We start from the raw sequence: 18,225 nt of genomic DNA, 5'->3' as shown, positions 1-18,225 counted from the left end.
GCAGATACAAAATCAAGATGTAACAGAAGTTGATAACCATGATATGAAGTGTTGGGACTGCAGTAAAAGCTCTTCTATGCAGTTTGATAATACTAAGAAGGGGAATGTAGAATTGCAAACATGTTAAATTCCAAATAAATTATGATGCAAACGTTCAAATATAAGAGTTCCGCCTGTGTGTGTGTGTGTGTGTGTGTGTGTGCCTTTGTGATTTACAACCCAAGCCCCACATTGAACCGAGCGTGAGCCATAGAGGACCCACGCAACTAAGACCATTTCGAAAAAGGCGTCACGATGTCACAGCAGATCTAGTTGGTTTAATTTGTATTTGCGTCACAGCAAAGAAACGAAGCAAATATCTGGCTTTTATTGCACACTGAAAACATCGTTCATGAAGCGAGTTTTCTGAAAATATTTCTTTGAGGTTTTAAATCAATGGCCCCCGAAGCGAAGTGCAGAAACGCAGCATTCGTTGGCTTTAAAAACGCCATTGAAAAGCACAACCACGCGCGTTTTAGATCTATTTTCGTGGTTGACTAAAACCGTCGTATCTGCCCAAGGCCGCCGCGCAGAACAAAATCAATACCACAGTCGGAAGGCTCAGGGATTGTTCTATTCCGATTGGATTTAAAGATATGGCGAGTTGAAAATGTCTATTTGTTCGCTAAAAACACGGCTGTTTCTGTATCGCAAAGAAGGAATCGAGCTAGTCACATTTATGCTTATTTTTAAGAACTAGCACCAACGTTGAATTTTTTTTAAAAAGTCCCAAAAAGTGATATTACGCTTTAGCTCTTTATCAAACAAGAGGCGAAGCCATCAAGGCTCACGTCAGAAATCGACAAACAGTAAGCACAAACTCAATCACTCCGTCACACACACACACACACACACACACACACACACACACACACACACACACACACACACACACACACAGAAAGAGCATAGGTGAAACTGTGCAAGAAAGCGAGACACTAGATCTAGATCTGTCTGTCTGCATGTAGCCTACTTACAGGGACACGACTGTCAACTAGTCTCGGCCCGCTCAAAATAATAATGACCGAGACTTTCAGTACTTCCTTCGCGTGACGTCTAACCCTCTTACGTCATAATGTGACGTCAATGTAATGTGACGTCTTCAAATGTTAGAGTTTCTACCACATACATACATACGCACAGACAGACAAAAGTTAGCATCGCATTGGCTACACTTCCGTGAGCCAAAAAATCATTGAAGCTGCAGGGTTGAAATGTGACGTAATGGGATCACCAGTAGCTTCTACCCGTAATTACACGGCATGTTTACCAATTTCATGTCCAGACCCGGGGCCAGTTTCATAAGAGAGCAGTGAACCGACTGACAGTCGATCGAATGCCCAGTCGATGGACTGTGGTTGATCGCCGGGTCACCGAAAAGCGCGTTTCATGAGCGAATCACCGTCACCCGCGGACAACCGCAGTCGACCGACTGTACAGTAATCCGAATGGCCAAGTCGAGGGCTAAATTTAGCAACATTACCACTTCCGTTTGCTCATTCGCACGTGGAAATGGCCGATTTCGAAGAAAAAACAAGTCTCGGCCCGCTCAAAATAACTATGACCGAGACTTTTAGTAATTCCTTCGCGTGACGTCTAACCCTCTTACGCCATAATGTGACGTCTTCAAGACATAACCCTGACTTGTCTCCTGGATTACTGCGTCATGATAGATACATTTCGAAGAACAATCACAAGGTTTGGCTCACAATCCAAAAAAGTGTGAGCATTCTGCCATTGACTGTGCGGATAATTACATTTATTTTCGGTTTACCGCAGTAAGCCGAACACAGTGTTGGGGGGAGAGCATCACCGTGTTTGGCCGACTTCCGGTGAGACGACCCGCAGTCGGCCGACTGGAATTGTGTTCGTGAAACCCGATAACGTCGGATTACTGTGGTTCTCTCGGACAACTGCAGTTGGTCGACTGTGTTTCTGGCTTAGGCCAAAAAAAAAAATTGTCTGTTTAGGGTAACATGACCAAAAAAAGTAGGGTCGGTAGGTAGGTAGGGTTTTTTGTTGTTGTTTTTTTTTGGTTTTTTTGTGTGTGCAAATTCACTTCTTATATTTGATGAATACATGTTTCAAAACTAACGTATAAATAAAACAGAGAGAAAGGGAGAGAAAGAAACGCCAAATGTCTCTTTTTAGCATTTTTACCTCTTTTTTTTTCTTTTTTCTTTTTTAAATCAAAAAAAAGTTTTTGGGTCGGCGCCAAATCGATAGGGTCGGTCGGGTTACCCTAAACAGACAATTTTTTTTTTTTGGCCTTATGAAACTGGCCCCCGGTGTCACGAACTGAAACCTCTGCTGAACAATCCTTCTCATTGCAATCAATGCGCATGCGCCAATCTTGGATGGGTTAGGGTTAGGGTTAGGTTGTTCACGACTTGATTAATCTCCCCATGTTAGTGCATGCGCATTGACCGCAATGAGAAGGATTGTTCAAGCTGAGTTGTGACATAGGTTGAGAGACATGCGATGAGGGAGGATACACTTGCGCATGACATTTTCCCAATCAGAAATGCATTCCAGTTACAGAAAATAAACAAGAATTTGTTTCTACAAATCTGTCCTGTTATATAACATAGACAGATCACTGTTTGTTATTCAAAAAGATCAGTCTACCATTTGTAGATCCAAAGTAATCACCATGCTCGTGATCTAACTTGCCTTGAAAATCACATTCTAAGAAAACTGCATTTGAAAGTTTGTAAAGTGTTTTGCTGCGCACAGTGAAGACAGATTGGCAAACCTTTCTACAAAAAAACCCCTAAAAAAACCGGAAGTTTGTTTTCCCCCAGCAAATGGGAAAGCCGAGTGTACCAATGGCGGTCACCAAACCCTACTGCAAGGTGTAAAATCAAGGGTCTGTATCATTGAGTCTGTCCAGCAGATTTCTCTAATTTTGTCAACATATGTTTCAACACGCTCTGAACATTTGATTTTCACAGGAAAAATATTAGCTAAATACAAGCTAAAGTCGATTTGGGGGATCAATCGGTGCCAACCGTCTTTAAATTGTTCAATTTAAGGCCATGTGAGGGCCAAATCGCTATTTTCCATATCTGATGATCAGCACTGTTTGTGTCGCTTTTGTTATAATACTGATGGTCTCTGAATTAAAAAATGTTAATGTGTTTGTTTATTGTGTATGTCGTTGCTATAGAAACAGAAAAGTAAACAGCAGCCATATTGGATTTTAGGAACCGTTTTTTCCATATCCAAATGCTCGATTTCTGTCCAATATTTTGCATAAATATAGATTTAGATCATATCTACAGATTTACCATTTATTTTTTCTGTGAGTATTACAGTTATTTAAAAAAAAAATTTTTTATCATAATGTTGAAATTTTGCGTAAAATTTAATATTAAAAAAATCGTAAAGCCAACATTTCTTTTCCGATTCATTATTCAAATGGTAATTCTGTAGATAGTATGTAAAAGTACAAGTATGCAGAATTTCACAGAAATCTAACCAGTAGATTTGAAATCATTTCGTTCCCAAATGTCAAAACATGCAAACTGAGGAAAAGGCAAAAACGCACACAATTTGTTTTGAAACCATTGATAGTTGTAATTAAACTCAAAATACATACATGTATCACCAAATTCCACACTGAGGAATGTCTTTCACACCTTAGAGACACAGTTTAAAAGTTAGGGAAGACATAAAACATAAGTTATTTCAAACATGTGCAGTACACTAGGAAAATTGTTTGTCCCGAGTTACAAACAATGCATACACACACTCCCAATTACAGCATGCACACCAAAAAAAGCTCGCTCACTCGTTCACATTCACACACACACACACACACACACACACACACACACACACACACACACACACACACACAAGCTAGCTCCAAATTACGAAACGTACCCAAGTCATTAATTGCACATATGCGTACAATAACCACAATATATGAGAATAATGTTAACCACAATAACAATGACAAGTCGCGTGAAGCAATATAAAAACATTTAGTCAATCAGTATGAAACTTAAATATCAACACCACAAACCAGTCATCGCCAAGACTACGAGATACATTTAGATAGTCTCGGCTAACAATACCGAGACGGATCACGCTCGTCTCCGCAAAGCATGAGACCGTATAGTACTTACTAAACCTATTTTCTGTAATTCTGAGCACATTGTTAGAGTGAACATGACATATCTATATATTTTTGAATTCAGGAAAAAATGAGGAATGCAATGCAGTCAAAGTTTATTTTGTTACTAAAAATTAGATTTTAATGACAAACTTAACAAGCAAACTCATTAATTTATTTTTAAAATTTTGAGCTGAAATGCAATACCATAGTCCGGACTTCGTCGAAGATTGCTTTACCAAAATTGCAATCAATTTGGTTGAAAAATTAGGGTGTTAGAGCGCTGCCTCAACTGCCTAAAAAAATCCGGATATGACGTCATCAAAGACATCTTTCCAAAAAATGGAAAAAAGACATCTGGGGATATCGCACTCAGGAACTCTCATGTTAAGTTTTATCAAGATTGGTCCAGTAGTTTCCTCGGAATCACTTTATACACAAACACACCATGAGTCATGACCCTCGTCTCGATTCCCCGTCTATGTTAAAACATTTACATAGTCAAAACTTAGAACATGCCTGCAGCATATGCAGGGCCACCTTCCAGCTGAACAAGTTCTTCCAGTCTCTTTGACTTGGCTGCCCGCACTTTGTCTCTCCTTTTACTTTGCTTGTCTCTCACAGCCTTCAGACTGTTCCGCACCCTCTTGTGCATCCTGGCTGCTCCAAGCCTCTTCATGTGATGTCCAGTCTGGAATCCGAAGAACTGGGCAGAGTCGGCAGCAGCAGCAGGTCCAAAGTTGAACTCTCTAATAGCAGTCAAGACTGCAAACTCAACACGACTGCGGGAAGCAAAGTGGTCCTTAGCACATCTTGACCAAATGAGGCTGTGGAGACACTCATTGGCATTTTGTGTCTTGCCAGAAACACATCTGCTGAGTAGGTGTTCTTCAGAAAGTCTCTCATAAATGGGCAACAGGTGTGCAGCTAACTTCTCCTCATTGAGGGGTGTGTGGATGAGGTGTTTGTGTGGACCTGGAACTTGGTGCTTCGCCAGCGCTTCCTGAAAGAAACACCACGAGCTCTCTCCAGCAGGACAAAGTTCATGTTGTGGATTTTCGTCAGTGGAAAAACAATGGTACAGTGATGCCATGATTGCTTTTTTCATGCTACACACATCCTTGTTGCTACGAATTGCCCGGTTGTAGTAAATCTGTAGCTTGCGTATGGCATTGCCTGTCAGCTGACCCCTTCCACGTCCACCAAGAGTCACCCCTCGCTTTCGGCAGTCTGTCACCATGTTGCGAAGAGCTGTACCAAGTCGTTTACTCACATGGTTCACACACTCTTCCTTGTCAATGTGAATATCCTCACCATAGGGCTTGATGTCGTTGAGCTCTGTAAAAGTCTTGGAGTCACCGTCCGACAGAAGTGTTGTGTAGCGAAGCTTGTTGGTGTTCACCGATCGACGCCATATGACACGGGCTGCTTCCACCTCCATCATCCCTGATGAGCCTGCAAACAAGAACAAAATAAGAAATGTAATTTGCAAACAGAGTATTTTTTAAGTGTGTGTGTGTGTGTGCACGCATGTGTTATTCACAGTCATTGTACAGCTAATACTTCAACTGTAATTAATACAGAAAAGAATTGAAATAAACATGGAATTACCAAATTACTGTATATTAAATTTCTAGCAGCAGGTATTTTTTTATTTATTTATTTATTTACTTTTATTTATTTACGAGGATTTATATCGCGCACGTATCTCACCCCACAAGGCGACTCAAGGCGCATGTTACCTATTAATAGTGGTGAGAACATGTTATATTGTGGCACTGAACATGTTAGATTGTAAACGTTAAGCATAATTCATCAATTGATACTATTTGAACATTTTTAAATACACTTGTATTGTGCCACACATACTTACACGTATGTATGTGGCCACACATGTATAGTTGTATGTATACATGTATTTGCCACCCCCTGACCACTACTAGCTCCCTCTGTTCTAAGCCCGTTGATTCTGAAGACTTGTGAATCTCACTTCATGCTGTAAATACAGCTCTCTCTCTCTCTCTCTCTCTCTCTCTCTCTCTCTCTCTCTCTCTCTCTCTCTCTCTCTCTCTATCTGTGTGTGTTTTCTTATTATTTTCATCACACACATCCACTCCCCCATGCCCTGAACTATTCTTAAAAATTGGATTTATATATGCATGTGTTACAACTTTCATTATTATTATCATAAATTGATGATCTGTCTTTATGACGCTTTTTTTTAATCCATCATCCATGCCTTTAGTTTTGGTTTTCAGTTTCACTGGAATGCATGGAAAATAATATCCACTCATCGCTATTACATTTACTTGTAATTTGCTATATTTGAGTAAGTTGCTTAAATTTGAAATAAACTCTATTCAAATATTTCTGGGCAAACAAATATAATTTACCTTTATAGTTCACCTCACACTTGTCCAAGTGGTCCACGAGCCAGGCCGCATACTCCTCTGGTTTTTCCTGAAACAGCTTCTGCCCCGTAGACTCGCACACCTGGCAGTAGGTACACATGACATGGGCATCAACACAGAGTCCAGTAAGTAAGTCCACAGCACACCCAACTCCAATGTGCGAAGAGTGTCCACGAGTAAGCCAGGTGCCATCATAGCTCACAATAATGTTCAGGGTGTCATCGACACCAAGAGTAGTGCCACAGTATCTTGCATGAACTTCTCGAACATATGCAACAGTCTCACTGAACACATGCTTCCGGAATCCCTCTAGTTGTGTGAATAGTTGGCTGGCATGAGTATGAAAGGTCTTGTGGTGAAGTCCAGCTAAATCCATGTTTTCACAGAAATTTCTGAATGTGGTGGCTCCCAGTCCACAAGCAAGCGAGGAATACACTGCCTGTCTGTTCATGTCGAACACTTTTGTCTTGGATTTAAATTTTGTCGCCAGATACTGTTCATACACAGGCTCTTCGCACGAAGAACAGTTCACCTGGGCAAATACTGCCAAGCCACTTGTTGGTCTGGAGTCTGTGCAAAGAGACAAGCACTTGTTTTTGCACTGTGGACAGCACAAACTTGCAACCATACTGTCTACTTCGGCAAAGTCTACAACACCCCTCTGGGTTTTTACCAGGGTTTCAAGAGCAGCAGATGACTTAGTGTCAACTCCACCGGAAACAAACCTCTCATACGATTCTTTTTTGAACTCACTTCTTGTCTTCGTGCCGAGAATGTTTTCAGTGGAAGGAATCGACGCGGAAAATGTAGCACTAGCAGACGACCCCAAAACCGGCACACATTCTGTCACGTCAGTCAGCACAGAAGCTGATTGCGCTGATTTCTTCGCCTTCCATTGACTCTTCACTTGATCTGTCCTCTTTTTCGTAGATTTTGGGGCTCCTCTGGTTGTTGATGGCTTGGTGCGAACCATTTTTGCACAGGAGCGTGTACTTTCACTGCTTGTAAACAAGCGCCATTGTTGTACCACGTGACCCCGGTTGAACGAATCAAGATCGCATCGTACGTCATACTCTCCGTATAAGGAAGTTGGCGTAGATTGAACTACATTGACAATGTTCCGTTAGAGCCGAAGTAGTCCGGAAAATAACGAAACAACGGTCACATGCAAACAGGGGAGGCTATGTAGCATGCAACGTCATGCAGTGTTCGCCCTGTCGTCTGCTCAAATTTGCTGATCAAGGTGTTGAAAATCGGCAATAATAAGGCAAGTTCAGGACAAATGAACGCAATCAGGCGAGGGTTGGTTTATTGAATTTATTTTTATTACACAAAAAAACCATGTATATGCAACATCAACGGCAGAAATTGAAAGAAAAATGACCACAGTTTTCCAAACAGTCAAAATGTCTAAATGCCCAAATTTGCCCAAAAGCTCAGAAATCACCCCCGCACATCCCCTTAAAGGCACAGTGCAGCTCACAGCCTTCGTTTTGCGTTTTCGTTGCAGCTGAGTGCATTTACAGTTCAAAAATCCACCTATGGTAGTAAAACAAACCCAAAACTACCCAACGACGACATCTGTGAAGCTCGACAGTTTCTTGTTCACGCGAGTGCATAAATTAACCTAGTTATTACGTGGTGTACGCACAGATTCGTGACGTAAGCGTCGTCTGCTTTGATCATTGATGCCAAGATACACGATCAGATTCGCCAGTACGTTTGAGACGGACCGCCCGAAACTGACCACAAACCGACCGTGTAGCATGCGAACCGTACGTCTCACAAGCTTGATAGCACCCGTCTCGGCCCATCCGTTTGAAATACAGCAGGATCTATTCCGAACGGATCGCAAGGAACTTCCACCCAGCCAGCACCCCGATATCGGTCCGATATCGGACCGATATCGGATACGATATCGGGTCGATATCGGATTCCGATATCGGTCCGATATCGGATTGCAAATCGGGTCGATATCGGACCGATATCGGATTACGACATCGGACCGATATCGACCCGATATCGACCCGATATCGATCCGATATAGAGAATCGGTATCGGCCTCATATCAGATCCCGATATCGGCGCGATATCAAATCCCGATGTCAGATTGCAAATTGGGTTGATACCGGGTCAATATCGGATTACGACATTGGTCCGATATCGGTCCGATATCGGTCCGATATTGGTCCGATATAGAGAATCGATATCAGATCCCGATAGCGGACCGATATCGGATTGCAAATTCGGTCGATATCGCACCGATATCGGATTACGACATCGGACCGATATCGACCCGATATCGGTCCGATATAGAGAATCGGTATCGGCCTCATATCAGATCCCGATATCGGCGCGATATCAAATCCCGATGTCAGATTGCAAATTGGGTTGATACCGGGTCGATATCGGATTACGACATTGGTCCGATATCGGTCCGATATCGGTACGATATAGAGAATCGATATCGGATCCCGATATCAGATCCCGATATCAGATTGCAAATCAGGTCGATATCAGTTTGATATCGGATCCCGATATCGGACCGATATCGGATCCCGATATCGGACCGATATCGGATTGCAAATCGGGACGATATCGGGTCGATATCGGATTCCGACATTGGACTAATATTGGTCCGATATCGGTACGATATAGAGAATTGATATCGGCCTAACATCGGGAACCAATAATGGACCGATATCGGGAACCGATAAGGGTGGTGCCCTTCTATGGTGCCCTGGTGGTGCCCTTCCGTCAATTCCTTTAAGTTTCAGCTTTGCAACCATACTTCCCCCGGAACCTGAAAACTTTGGTTTCCTGGAAGCTGCCCGCAGAGTCGATGAAGCAAAACCAGCGAATAGTTGGCATTAATTATCTGATCATCTTTGAACCTCTGACTTTACTTCTTGACAAATGAAAACATGCTTTATGCTTGGCAATTGCTTTCGCACTTGTTCGTCTTTGACCTGCACTAAAACTTGCTGTAATCCGTAAATATTAGATTTCTGGCCCAAGAACAGAAGAAAATTTAAAAGGAGACAGAAATGATAAGATGAAGTAGTTGATAAACATTGTCACACAAGTACAAATGAAAGTGAGTCAATAAACATTGTCACACAAGTACAAATGAAAGTGAGTCAAAGGCAGAATGAGAATAATTTAATAACCAACTGTATCATTGAAAACACATAAGTTACCAATCCAACATAAACAAATTACAACTATCAATTAAAATTCAACAGTTAATACAATTAATAACTGACCTTGTGATAAGATAACTCATCCACTCTGCTGCCAAAGGACGGGCTTGAACCCATGACTCACAGCATTGCAGAGCAGACCACTAACCAATGGGTCCCCACCGAATAATTATGGAGTGTCACGATTCATGTGACCCATCAAAGTCAAAGTATTTAATTCCATAAGGCGATAGCCCCCTTGGAATAAGGAAATAACAATAACTTCACAAAACGCATGAATCAAATTAACACAAAGGAGACGGGAAAATCGTCGCAAACGGATAACCAGTTATGAAATCAATTATAACTAAATAAGTCTTTCGATTTGCAACAAACAACGGACTGGTCACGCAACGGTTCTGTCCAGTCATGATAATCAAAACAAATGATTGTTACGCTCCAATTCTTCACAAGGGTGGGGAACGGGAAATGTTCAGACCATCTCTTTTATCCTCACGGTGCTTTCCTCGCTCATCCTCTGAAACATATCAGCTAGGTTAGACCATTGATGTTCTTTGTCTCCGTCATATCTGGCATCGTCTGTCACCTTCCGCCTATCAGCGTCACTCGCAACAACATCACTCCGCACCATACAGCCTGAATCTGACACTGTCAGCTGCGATTGAAAGTTGGAGACACACAACGTAGCACCACCGACGCACTTTTTCATGGCCGCCTTTGTCGAACATCAAAAACGCAGTATCGCCATTGTTCAGTCGCCACAACAGTCGGTATTGAACGATGTCAGCCCATTCTCCGACATAATTGCACATAGCATTTGTTCCAAAACAGTAGGCCTAGGGAATCCTTGCAGAGGCATTATATCATATATATATGTAGAGGCATTATATCATGTAGAGGCAAAATAACACAAAATGAAGAGAGAGTGAATCCGAGAGGCGTGTTCCTTGCTGGCTGTCAGCACATTAGCACTAATTTTATTTACCATCTTCATCTTAGTCCTCGTCCTCGTTTTCTGTGTTGATCTTCGACATCCTCCCACCATGTAGACGATCCGACAATCCTGTCAACCACTTCGCAAGCACCTGTTCGAATTGCTTGTTGTCGGTTTGAATATATGGCGCTTCCTCACGGCCAGCTGCAGTAAAAAGATTAACCGTTATGAGTATGACGCAACAAGATGATCATATAAAATGTTGACATTGTATGAACATGTTTGTGCTTTCATAAGGAGACATGCTGTCTGCAAAACCTCCCTCACCTTTCAACTCAACTCAACTCAACTCAAATTTATTAATCCATATGGAAATTATGTTGTAACAATACTCATTTCCAATCAAAAGAATAAGAATGCATACTAAACACAGTCTCACTAACGCAAACAGTCATCCGTCAAGTCAAGTCTGCCAACTCACAACTCACTCACACAACAACAGCAACAGCAATACAAATTAACAAAAACCATAATTCCAATAACAGAAAGACGTCCAAGAGTCCACCTCCACATCCACGCACACACAAGGTTTACAAAGCACCACATGTCGACTAGAACACCGCACATTTGGGCTACGGTAATACAGTTACTAAAGATACATACATTACAGATAACCCAGCAACAGAGTACAGTAATAATTATGACAGAGAAACATGATAGAGGCCTCTAACATGTGATTGGTTGAAAGCATGGATAGCTCTGGGAACAAAAGAATTGCGGAAACGTGACGTTCTAGCAACCATAGCCCTCAGTCTACCACTCCTGTCAATGCGTCGAGAGTCAAATTCAGGTTTCAGTGGGTGTGTCTCGTCAGCCAAAATTGAGGTCAGTCGGTCAGTCAGTCGTCTCTGGCAAACTGATTCAATGGTCTCTTGCTTCCTGCCTACAACAGATCCAGCCTTCTTGACTAGCTTTTCTAGCCTGTCACTATCCTGTTTACTAAGATTACCCCCCCAGCACACACATGCATATGTCAACACGCTACCAACAGTGGACAGATAGAACATTTGCAGGATGTCATTACGAACAGAGAACGATCTAAGCTTCCTTAGACAGTACATGCGCGTGTGCGCTTTCTTCAAGATTTGGTCAGTGTTGGCATGCCAAGACAGCTTGTTGTCGATCACTACACCTAGGTAGCGATAGCTTTCAACCTGTTCGACTTCAACACCAGCTATCACGATAGGTTTGTGTGCTACCTTTTTTCTTCTAGTGTCAAAAATCATTTCTTTAGTTTTTCCTGTGTTCAAGTCCAGGTAATTCTCGTCGCACCAGTCCACAAAGCTGCTAACTTCTTGTCTGTAGTGTGTGTCATTGTCGTCAGTAATCTGTCCTGTAAGTCCAGTATCGTCAGCAAATTTGTCGATGAAGCACGACCCGTGAGAACTCCTGCAGTCAGCAGTATACAGGGAGAACAGAAAAGGTGACAATACTGTTCCCTGCGGAGCTCCTGTGTTGGTATTCAGTACACTAGATAGCGCGGTCTGCGGAGCACCGGTGTTTGTGTTCGGGCCATTAGATGGTACTGTACCAGCCCTAACAAACTGGGGTCGGTTGGTCAGATAGTCTGTGACCCACAATACAGTTGGAACGCTAATTTTCATCTTCAGTAGCTTTTCAGCAAGAAGGTGAGGCTGTATCGTATTGAACGCGCTAGAAAAGTCAAAAAACATCAGTCTAACACATGCTCCAGGTTTATCCAGATGAGAATAGATACTGTGCAACACATGTAAAACGGCATCCTCAACACTTCTACCCTTTCTATAGGCAAACTGCCACGGATCCATAAACTCCGCGGTAAGCACCTGGAGCTTCACTAATACTAGTCGCTCAAGAACCTTCATGACAGCAGAAGTCAATGCTACAGGTCGCAGGTCGTTCATCACTTTGACCGGGGTTTTCTTTGGAACTGGGACGATGCAAGATGTTTTCCAAAGGGATGGGATTTTTGACTGTGACAGAGACATGTTGAAAATCACAGTGAGAATTGAGCAAAGCTGCTCAGCACAAAAATGTAGGACTTTTGGTGTAATACCATCCGGGCCTGCTGCCTTCTTAGCATTAGACTTCTTGAGCTGTTTCACAACATCCTCCTCAGTCACAGACATGATTTCGCCCTGCTCATTCATAGGAGTGTTCACGAGTCGATCGGTCAGTTCAGTCCTGGTTTGGCTGAAATCATGCCTGTCAAACCGTTTGTAAAACGCATTGAGATCGTTCACATCGTAGTCACTTGGAACAGAGCCACCCTTGCCACTACCCTTCTTACCCGTGTACCCACTCATCATCTTCATACCCTCCCACACCCTCTTCATATTGTTGTCCTTGAAATTTTCTTCTATTTTCTCTTTATATTGTCTCTTCCCTTCCTGTATTACAGTATTCAGTTTCTTCTGTATGTTCTTTCGTTTTTCTTTGTCCTGAAAGTTCATTTTCTTCTCATTTATGACAGCCTTGATGTCCTTAGTAATCCATGGTTTATTGTTCGCGTACACCTTCACAGTCTTTTTTGGGATGGCCACTTCCTCACAAAACGAAATATAATCCGTTACAACATCGGTGAGTTCATCAATATCAGCAGACGTTTCAGTGAACACACTCCAGTCAGTACAATCCAAAGTCTTTCATTTGTTCTTCACCATTTCTTCCATCACTGGTAGATTTATTTGTCTACATTCAATGTGTGTGTGTGTGTGTGTGTGTGTGTGTGTGTGTGTGTGTGTGTGTGTGTAGAGAGGTATTTTTATGCACAACAGAACCATAAAAGGATTCTTAGTTAAAATCACCATTTTATTTTTACAACAATAAAGAAAATCAGCAACCACCTAAACACACACAGTGACACAAACACATACAGTGACACACACACACACCTAAGAAACAAACACACTTTTTAGTCTCATATATTCCAAGAGAAACAAGAAGGGCAAAGCCCATACGACTCACATGCTTTACACATTTTTCCTACCAAAATACATGTGACCTTGACCCAAGGTCAAGGTCATCCAAGGTCATGCAACACAAAGCTGTTAATTCAAGACATAGGAAGTACAATGGTGCTTATTGGCTCTTTCTACCATGAGATATGGTCACTTTTAGTGGTTCACTACCTTATTTTGGTCACATTTCATAAGGGTCAAAGTGACCTTGACCTTGATCATATGTGACCAAATGTGTCTCATGATGAAAGCATAACATGTGCCCCACATAATTTTTAAGTTTGAAACAGTTATCTTCCATAGTTCAGGGTCAAGGTCACTTCAAAATATGTATACAATCCAACTTTGAAGAGCTCCTGTGACCTTGACCTTGAAGCAAGGTAAACCAAACTGGTATCAAAAGATGGGGCTTACTTTGCCCTATATATCATATATAGGTGAGGTATTGAATCTCAAAAACTTCAGAGAAAATGGGAAAAATATGAAAAATAGCTGTTTTTTAGGCAACATTTATGGCCCCTGCGACCTTGACCTTGAAGCAAGGTCAAGATGCTATGTATGTTTTTTGGGGCCTTGTCATCATACACCATCTTGCCAAATTTGGTACTGATAGACTGAATAGTGTCCAAGAAATATCCAACGTTAAAGTTTTCCGGACGGACGTCCGGACGGACGGACGTCCGGACGGACGGACGGACGGACGGACGGACGACTCGGGTGAGTACATAGACTCACTTTTGCTTCGCATGTGAGTCAAAAAAATACATCAAGTCTCAATAATTAGCAATTTTACTATCTTCCAAGTTCATAGGCATAGGCGATACTCACTCAACGTTTTACGTGATGCATGATGATCGACTGTTTGGAACACTCTTGAAACCAGTCCAGTTCTGTCTTCCTCCTTCTGTCTTAGTATTGGACTGTCCAGTCAGGATCGTTTCTGATGTTGTATAACATAGTGCTCTAGCAACTGCCTGTTTTCAATCTTCCCAACGCATTTCGCCATTTGTTTACTCAGTAACTGCCGGACAAGTAATTCTGAGTGACCTCCCGTGATCGCCAAGGGACATTACTCTCGGACTTTTCTCTGTCGAATCGAACTCAAGAAAGTTTGTACTGTATTTTTACCGTTTTTAACACTCCTGCAACTTCAAAGCCAGTGTGTCTGCTGATATAAGATAACATGCTGCACTTCAGCATATATCAGGACTACACAATACAGATCTTATGACGCTGAGCGAATGGCAAATGGAACTTTCAGGTAATGTTACTTCACTGTGTGACTTGTGTTGTAAATTTTTTCATAATCATATTCATAAGTTCAGAATCCGTTGGCATTGTGATTGTTGACTTATTTTTGATACGAGTCACCAATATCAAAGCAATATCATGCATAACGATTGGAAAGGTGAATTTATCTCTCTTTCTCTTTCTTTCCTGCCTTCTGTCTTTCTAGATTGATTTCTAGTTTCTTGCTCTGTCTGTCTTTCTCAGTTTCAGTCTCTCTGTCTGTTTCTCTCTCCCTGTCTGTCTGTCTGTCTGTCTGTCTCTCTCTCTCTCTCTATCTCTCTCTCTCTCTCTCTCTGATATTTTATTTCTCTCTGTCAATCTGATAATTGCCACACATTTTCACACATTTGTTCAATCTCACAGCTTCTGGTCTAATCCATTACTGTACAGTAACATTTATAAGAGATCTCAGAGTTATTTTCGAAAATCGTCTTTTCAAAGACACTTAAAACAAGTTTTGATTGACCACTATTCTCTACTGTAATGCAACTCACACATCAATGCTTTCATTGCAGGGTGGGAGGAATTACCATGAGGATACCAGAAAGCATTCACACTACAGGGATGTAAACTACAAGTTACAACCCTGACAAGTGACATTCTGGCTTTTGAGGCCAAGTAAGTGTGTGTGTGTGTGTGTGTGTATGTGTGTTTGCAGGTAAAATCCACGTTAACGCTTGATGAATGTTCCAGCAGTCATATTATATTTATAACTGAAAATCATTTATGAGACTGAGAGAAGGCAGTGTTGTTGTCAGGCTTCGGTCTGGGGTCATTAATACATGCTTATGACGCATTGTTCTAAATCTTGGCTGGTCGACCATCACATCAATTTCGACATAAAGAACTATAAGAGGTCTTCTGACAGAACAATTTGTTGTAGCCGGGACATCTGGACCTATACATATTTTTAGTCCAGGTCCAACTGACATATTATTGTCTTACTCTTACTCAGTCTTAGTCTTGGAAAAAACTTCGGGAAGGTGTTCTGTGTGTGTTGGGGGGAGGGGGGGGGTTGTTATCCATGCCAGGCAGCATTGACTAAGAGCATTTCATTCAAACACAGAAGAATGCTATCAAAGTTAGCATATATATACACACAAGTAAATTCAACAAATATTGGCATAATGCAAAGACAATGTAAACCTTATTTACCTTCAGTTCTATATTTAGCAAAGAGCATTAACAAAGAAGACATAATTATAGTGTTTACACTGAAGTTCTCAAATCACACTGAATTCTTTATGTTTTAAGATTGTTGCATTCTCTGTCTTTGCAGATGTCATAGCATTTGGAGCAGATCTTCAAAGTCTCCTATTGCAGACATGCCATCGTCTGCACTGGTTGTATCAACAACTTTTTCCAAGGCTGGTGCTGCAGATTTAACAAGTATATATCGTCTGCTGCAAACTCAACATTAACAACTTCTCTGTCTGCTCCTGCTTCGAATTCAACAATTCTTGTTGTCTGGTGCTGCTGCAAAGTGAATGACTTCTTCGTTTGCTGCTGCAGGTTTAACAAGTATATCGTCTGCTGCAAATTCAACAACTTCTTTGTCTGCAGATGACGCTACAAATTCAACAACTTCTGTGTCTGCTCCTGCTTCAAATTCAACAATTCTTTTTATCTGCTGCTGCAAAGTGAATGACTTCTTCCTCTGCTGGTGGTGTTGCAAATAACCTCATCTTTCCTTGTGTCACTGGCATCATTCGGATACATGTACAAGATACCTAGCTGTGCGAAGACTATTTTTTTTAAACCCAAAAGATAGAATAGAATTGGTAAATTTCTAGGTACAGAACCTAAAAGTGGGATACATGTATCCAAACTCACTTCCAGAAACTTTAGAACTGATTCAACTTCCGACATTTTTATCATGGTTTTATGGTGTGTGTTTTTTTAAATGTACAGTATATATATCATGGAAATGATGAATAAATGTTTAGAACATATTCTCACAACATATTTCTAATGGTTTTATTTATTTGTCTTTTGTTTTGTTTCATGTTAGCATGCACACTTCCTTCTTCTTCTTCTTCTGGATTCGTGGGATGAAACTCCCACGTACACTCGTGTTTTTGCACGAGTGGAATTTTACGTGTATGACCGTTTTTATGTGTGGTTCTTTTTATGTTTGCACTCAACATAAAAAACACACGTGTGAATAACTTGAATCTAACCATTATATTGTGCTTTTTATTTGGTAAAATTGACATTAGCCGTAAACGAAAATTAACTTTAATTTAACTAAGTTTATATTATGGTTTTATTTTAATGAACGTTAATTTAATGTTAATTTAACGTTAAATTAACGTAAAAACTAAACGTTTATCTCATGAGCAAACTTGGAATCCAATATCGGACCGATATCGGGCAGATATGGGATATCTTGGTCTGAGGGAGAAAAAAAATTCTAATAAAAAGTTTAATTATAGTTTTATTTTGGTTCTTTGTATCGGACCTATATCCAATATTGGCCCAATGTCGTAATCCTATATCGACCCGATTTGAAATCCGATATCGGGATCCGATATCGACCCGATATCGTATCCCGATATCGGTCCGATATCGGGGTGCTGGCTGGATATCTCGGACCAAGATATCCGATATCTGCCTGATATCGGTCGGATATTGGATTCCAAGTTTGCTCATCAGATTAACGTTAAATTAACGTCAACTTTATTGGCCCAATGTCGGAATCCAATATCGGTCCGATATCGACCCGATATCGTATCCGATATTGGTCTGATATCGTGCCAATATTGGTGTGATGGATGGGATTGTATTGGCGATGATGTGAAAACTTGGAATCCAATATCGGACCGATATTGGAATATCTTGGTCCGAGGAAAAAAAAAAAAATTCTCAATAAAAAATTTAATTATAGTTTTATTTTGGTTCTTTTTATTTTTGCACTCAACGTAAAAAAACACATGTTTAAATAACGTTAATCTAACCATTATATTATGCTTTTTATTTGGTAAAACTGACATTAGCCGTAAACAAAATTAACTTTAATTTAACGTTATATCCGATATCGGTCCGATATCGGATTCCAAGTTTGCTCATCAGATTAACATTAAATTAATGTTAACTTAATTAAAGTAAAAAGTTAACATTAATTTAATGTTAATCTGATGAGCAAACTTGGAATCCGATATCGGTCCGATATCGGATTCCAAGTTTGCTCATCAGATTAACATTGAATTAATGTTAACTTAATTAACGT

General features: G+C 40.9%; 1 protein-coding gene and 1 long non-coding RNA gene across 2 annotated transcripts; one reads left to right on the top strand and one right to left on the bottom strand.

Annotated features, from left to right (window-relative positions):
- Positions 1–3,593: 3,593 nt before the first annotated feature.
- On the bottom strand, positions 3,594–7,252 carry LOC138955629 (uncharacterized). Its single transcript, XM_070327195.1, has 2 exons — positions 6,553–7,252; positions 3,594–5,614 (listed from the first exon to the last, which is right to left on the bottom strand). The coding sequence occupies exons 1-2, from the start codon at positions 7,196–7,198 to the stop codon at positions 4,668–4,670; spliced, it is 1,593 nt and encodes a 530-aa protein (XP_070183296.1). The 5' UTR covers positions 7,199–7,252; the 3' UTR covers positions 3,594–4,667.
- A 7,308-nt stretch (positions 7,253–14,560) lies between these two features.
- LOC138955625 (uncharacterized) lies at positions 14,561–16,961 on the top strand. The gene is made up of 3 exons (XR_011452310.1): positions 14,561–14,967; positions 15,512–15,614; positions 16,276–16,961. It is a non-coding gene; the product is annotated as an uncharacterized lncRNA (long non-coding RNA).
- Positions 16,962–18,225: the final 1,264 nt, after the last annotated feature.

Source organism: Littorina saxatilis, unplaced genomic scaffold, assembly GCF_037325665.1.
Source record: "Littorina saxatilis isolate snail1 unplaced genomic scaffold, US_GU_Lsax_2.0 scaffold_557, whole genome shotgun sequence".
Classification (NCBI taxonomy): Eukaryota; Metazoa; Mollusca; class Gastropoda; order Littorinimorpha; family Littorinidae; genus Littorina; species Littorina saxatilis.
The sequence above is the reverse complement of the archived record's forward strand: the minus strand, read 5'-3'. Positions and strand labels throughout refer to the sequence as shown.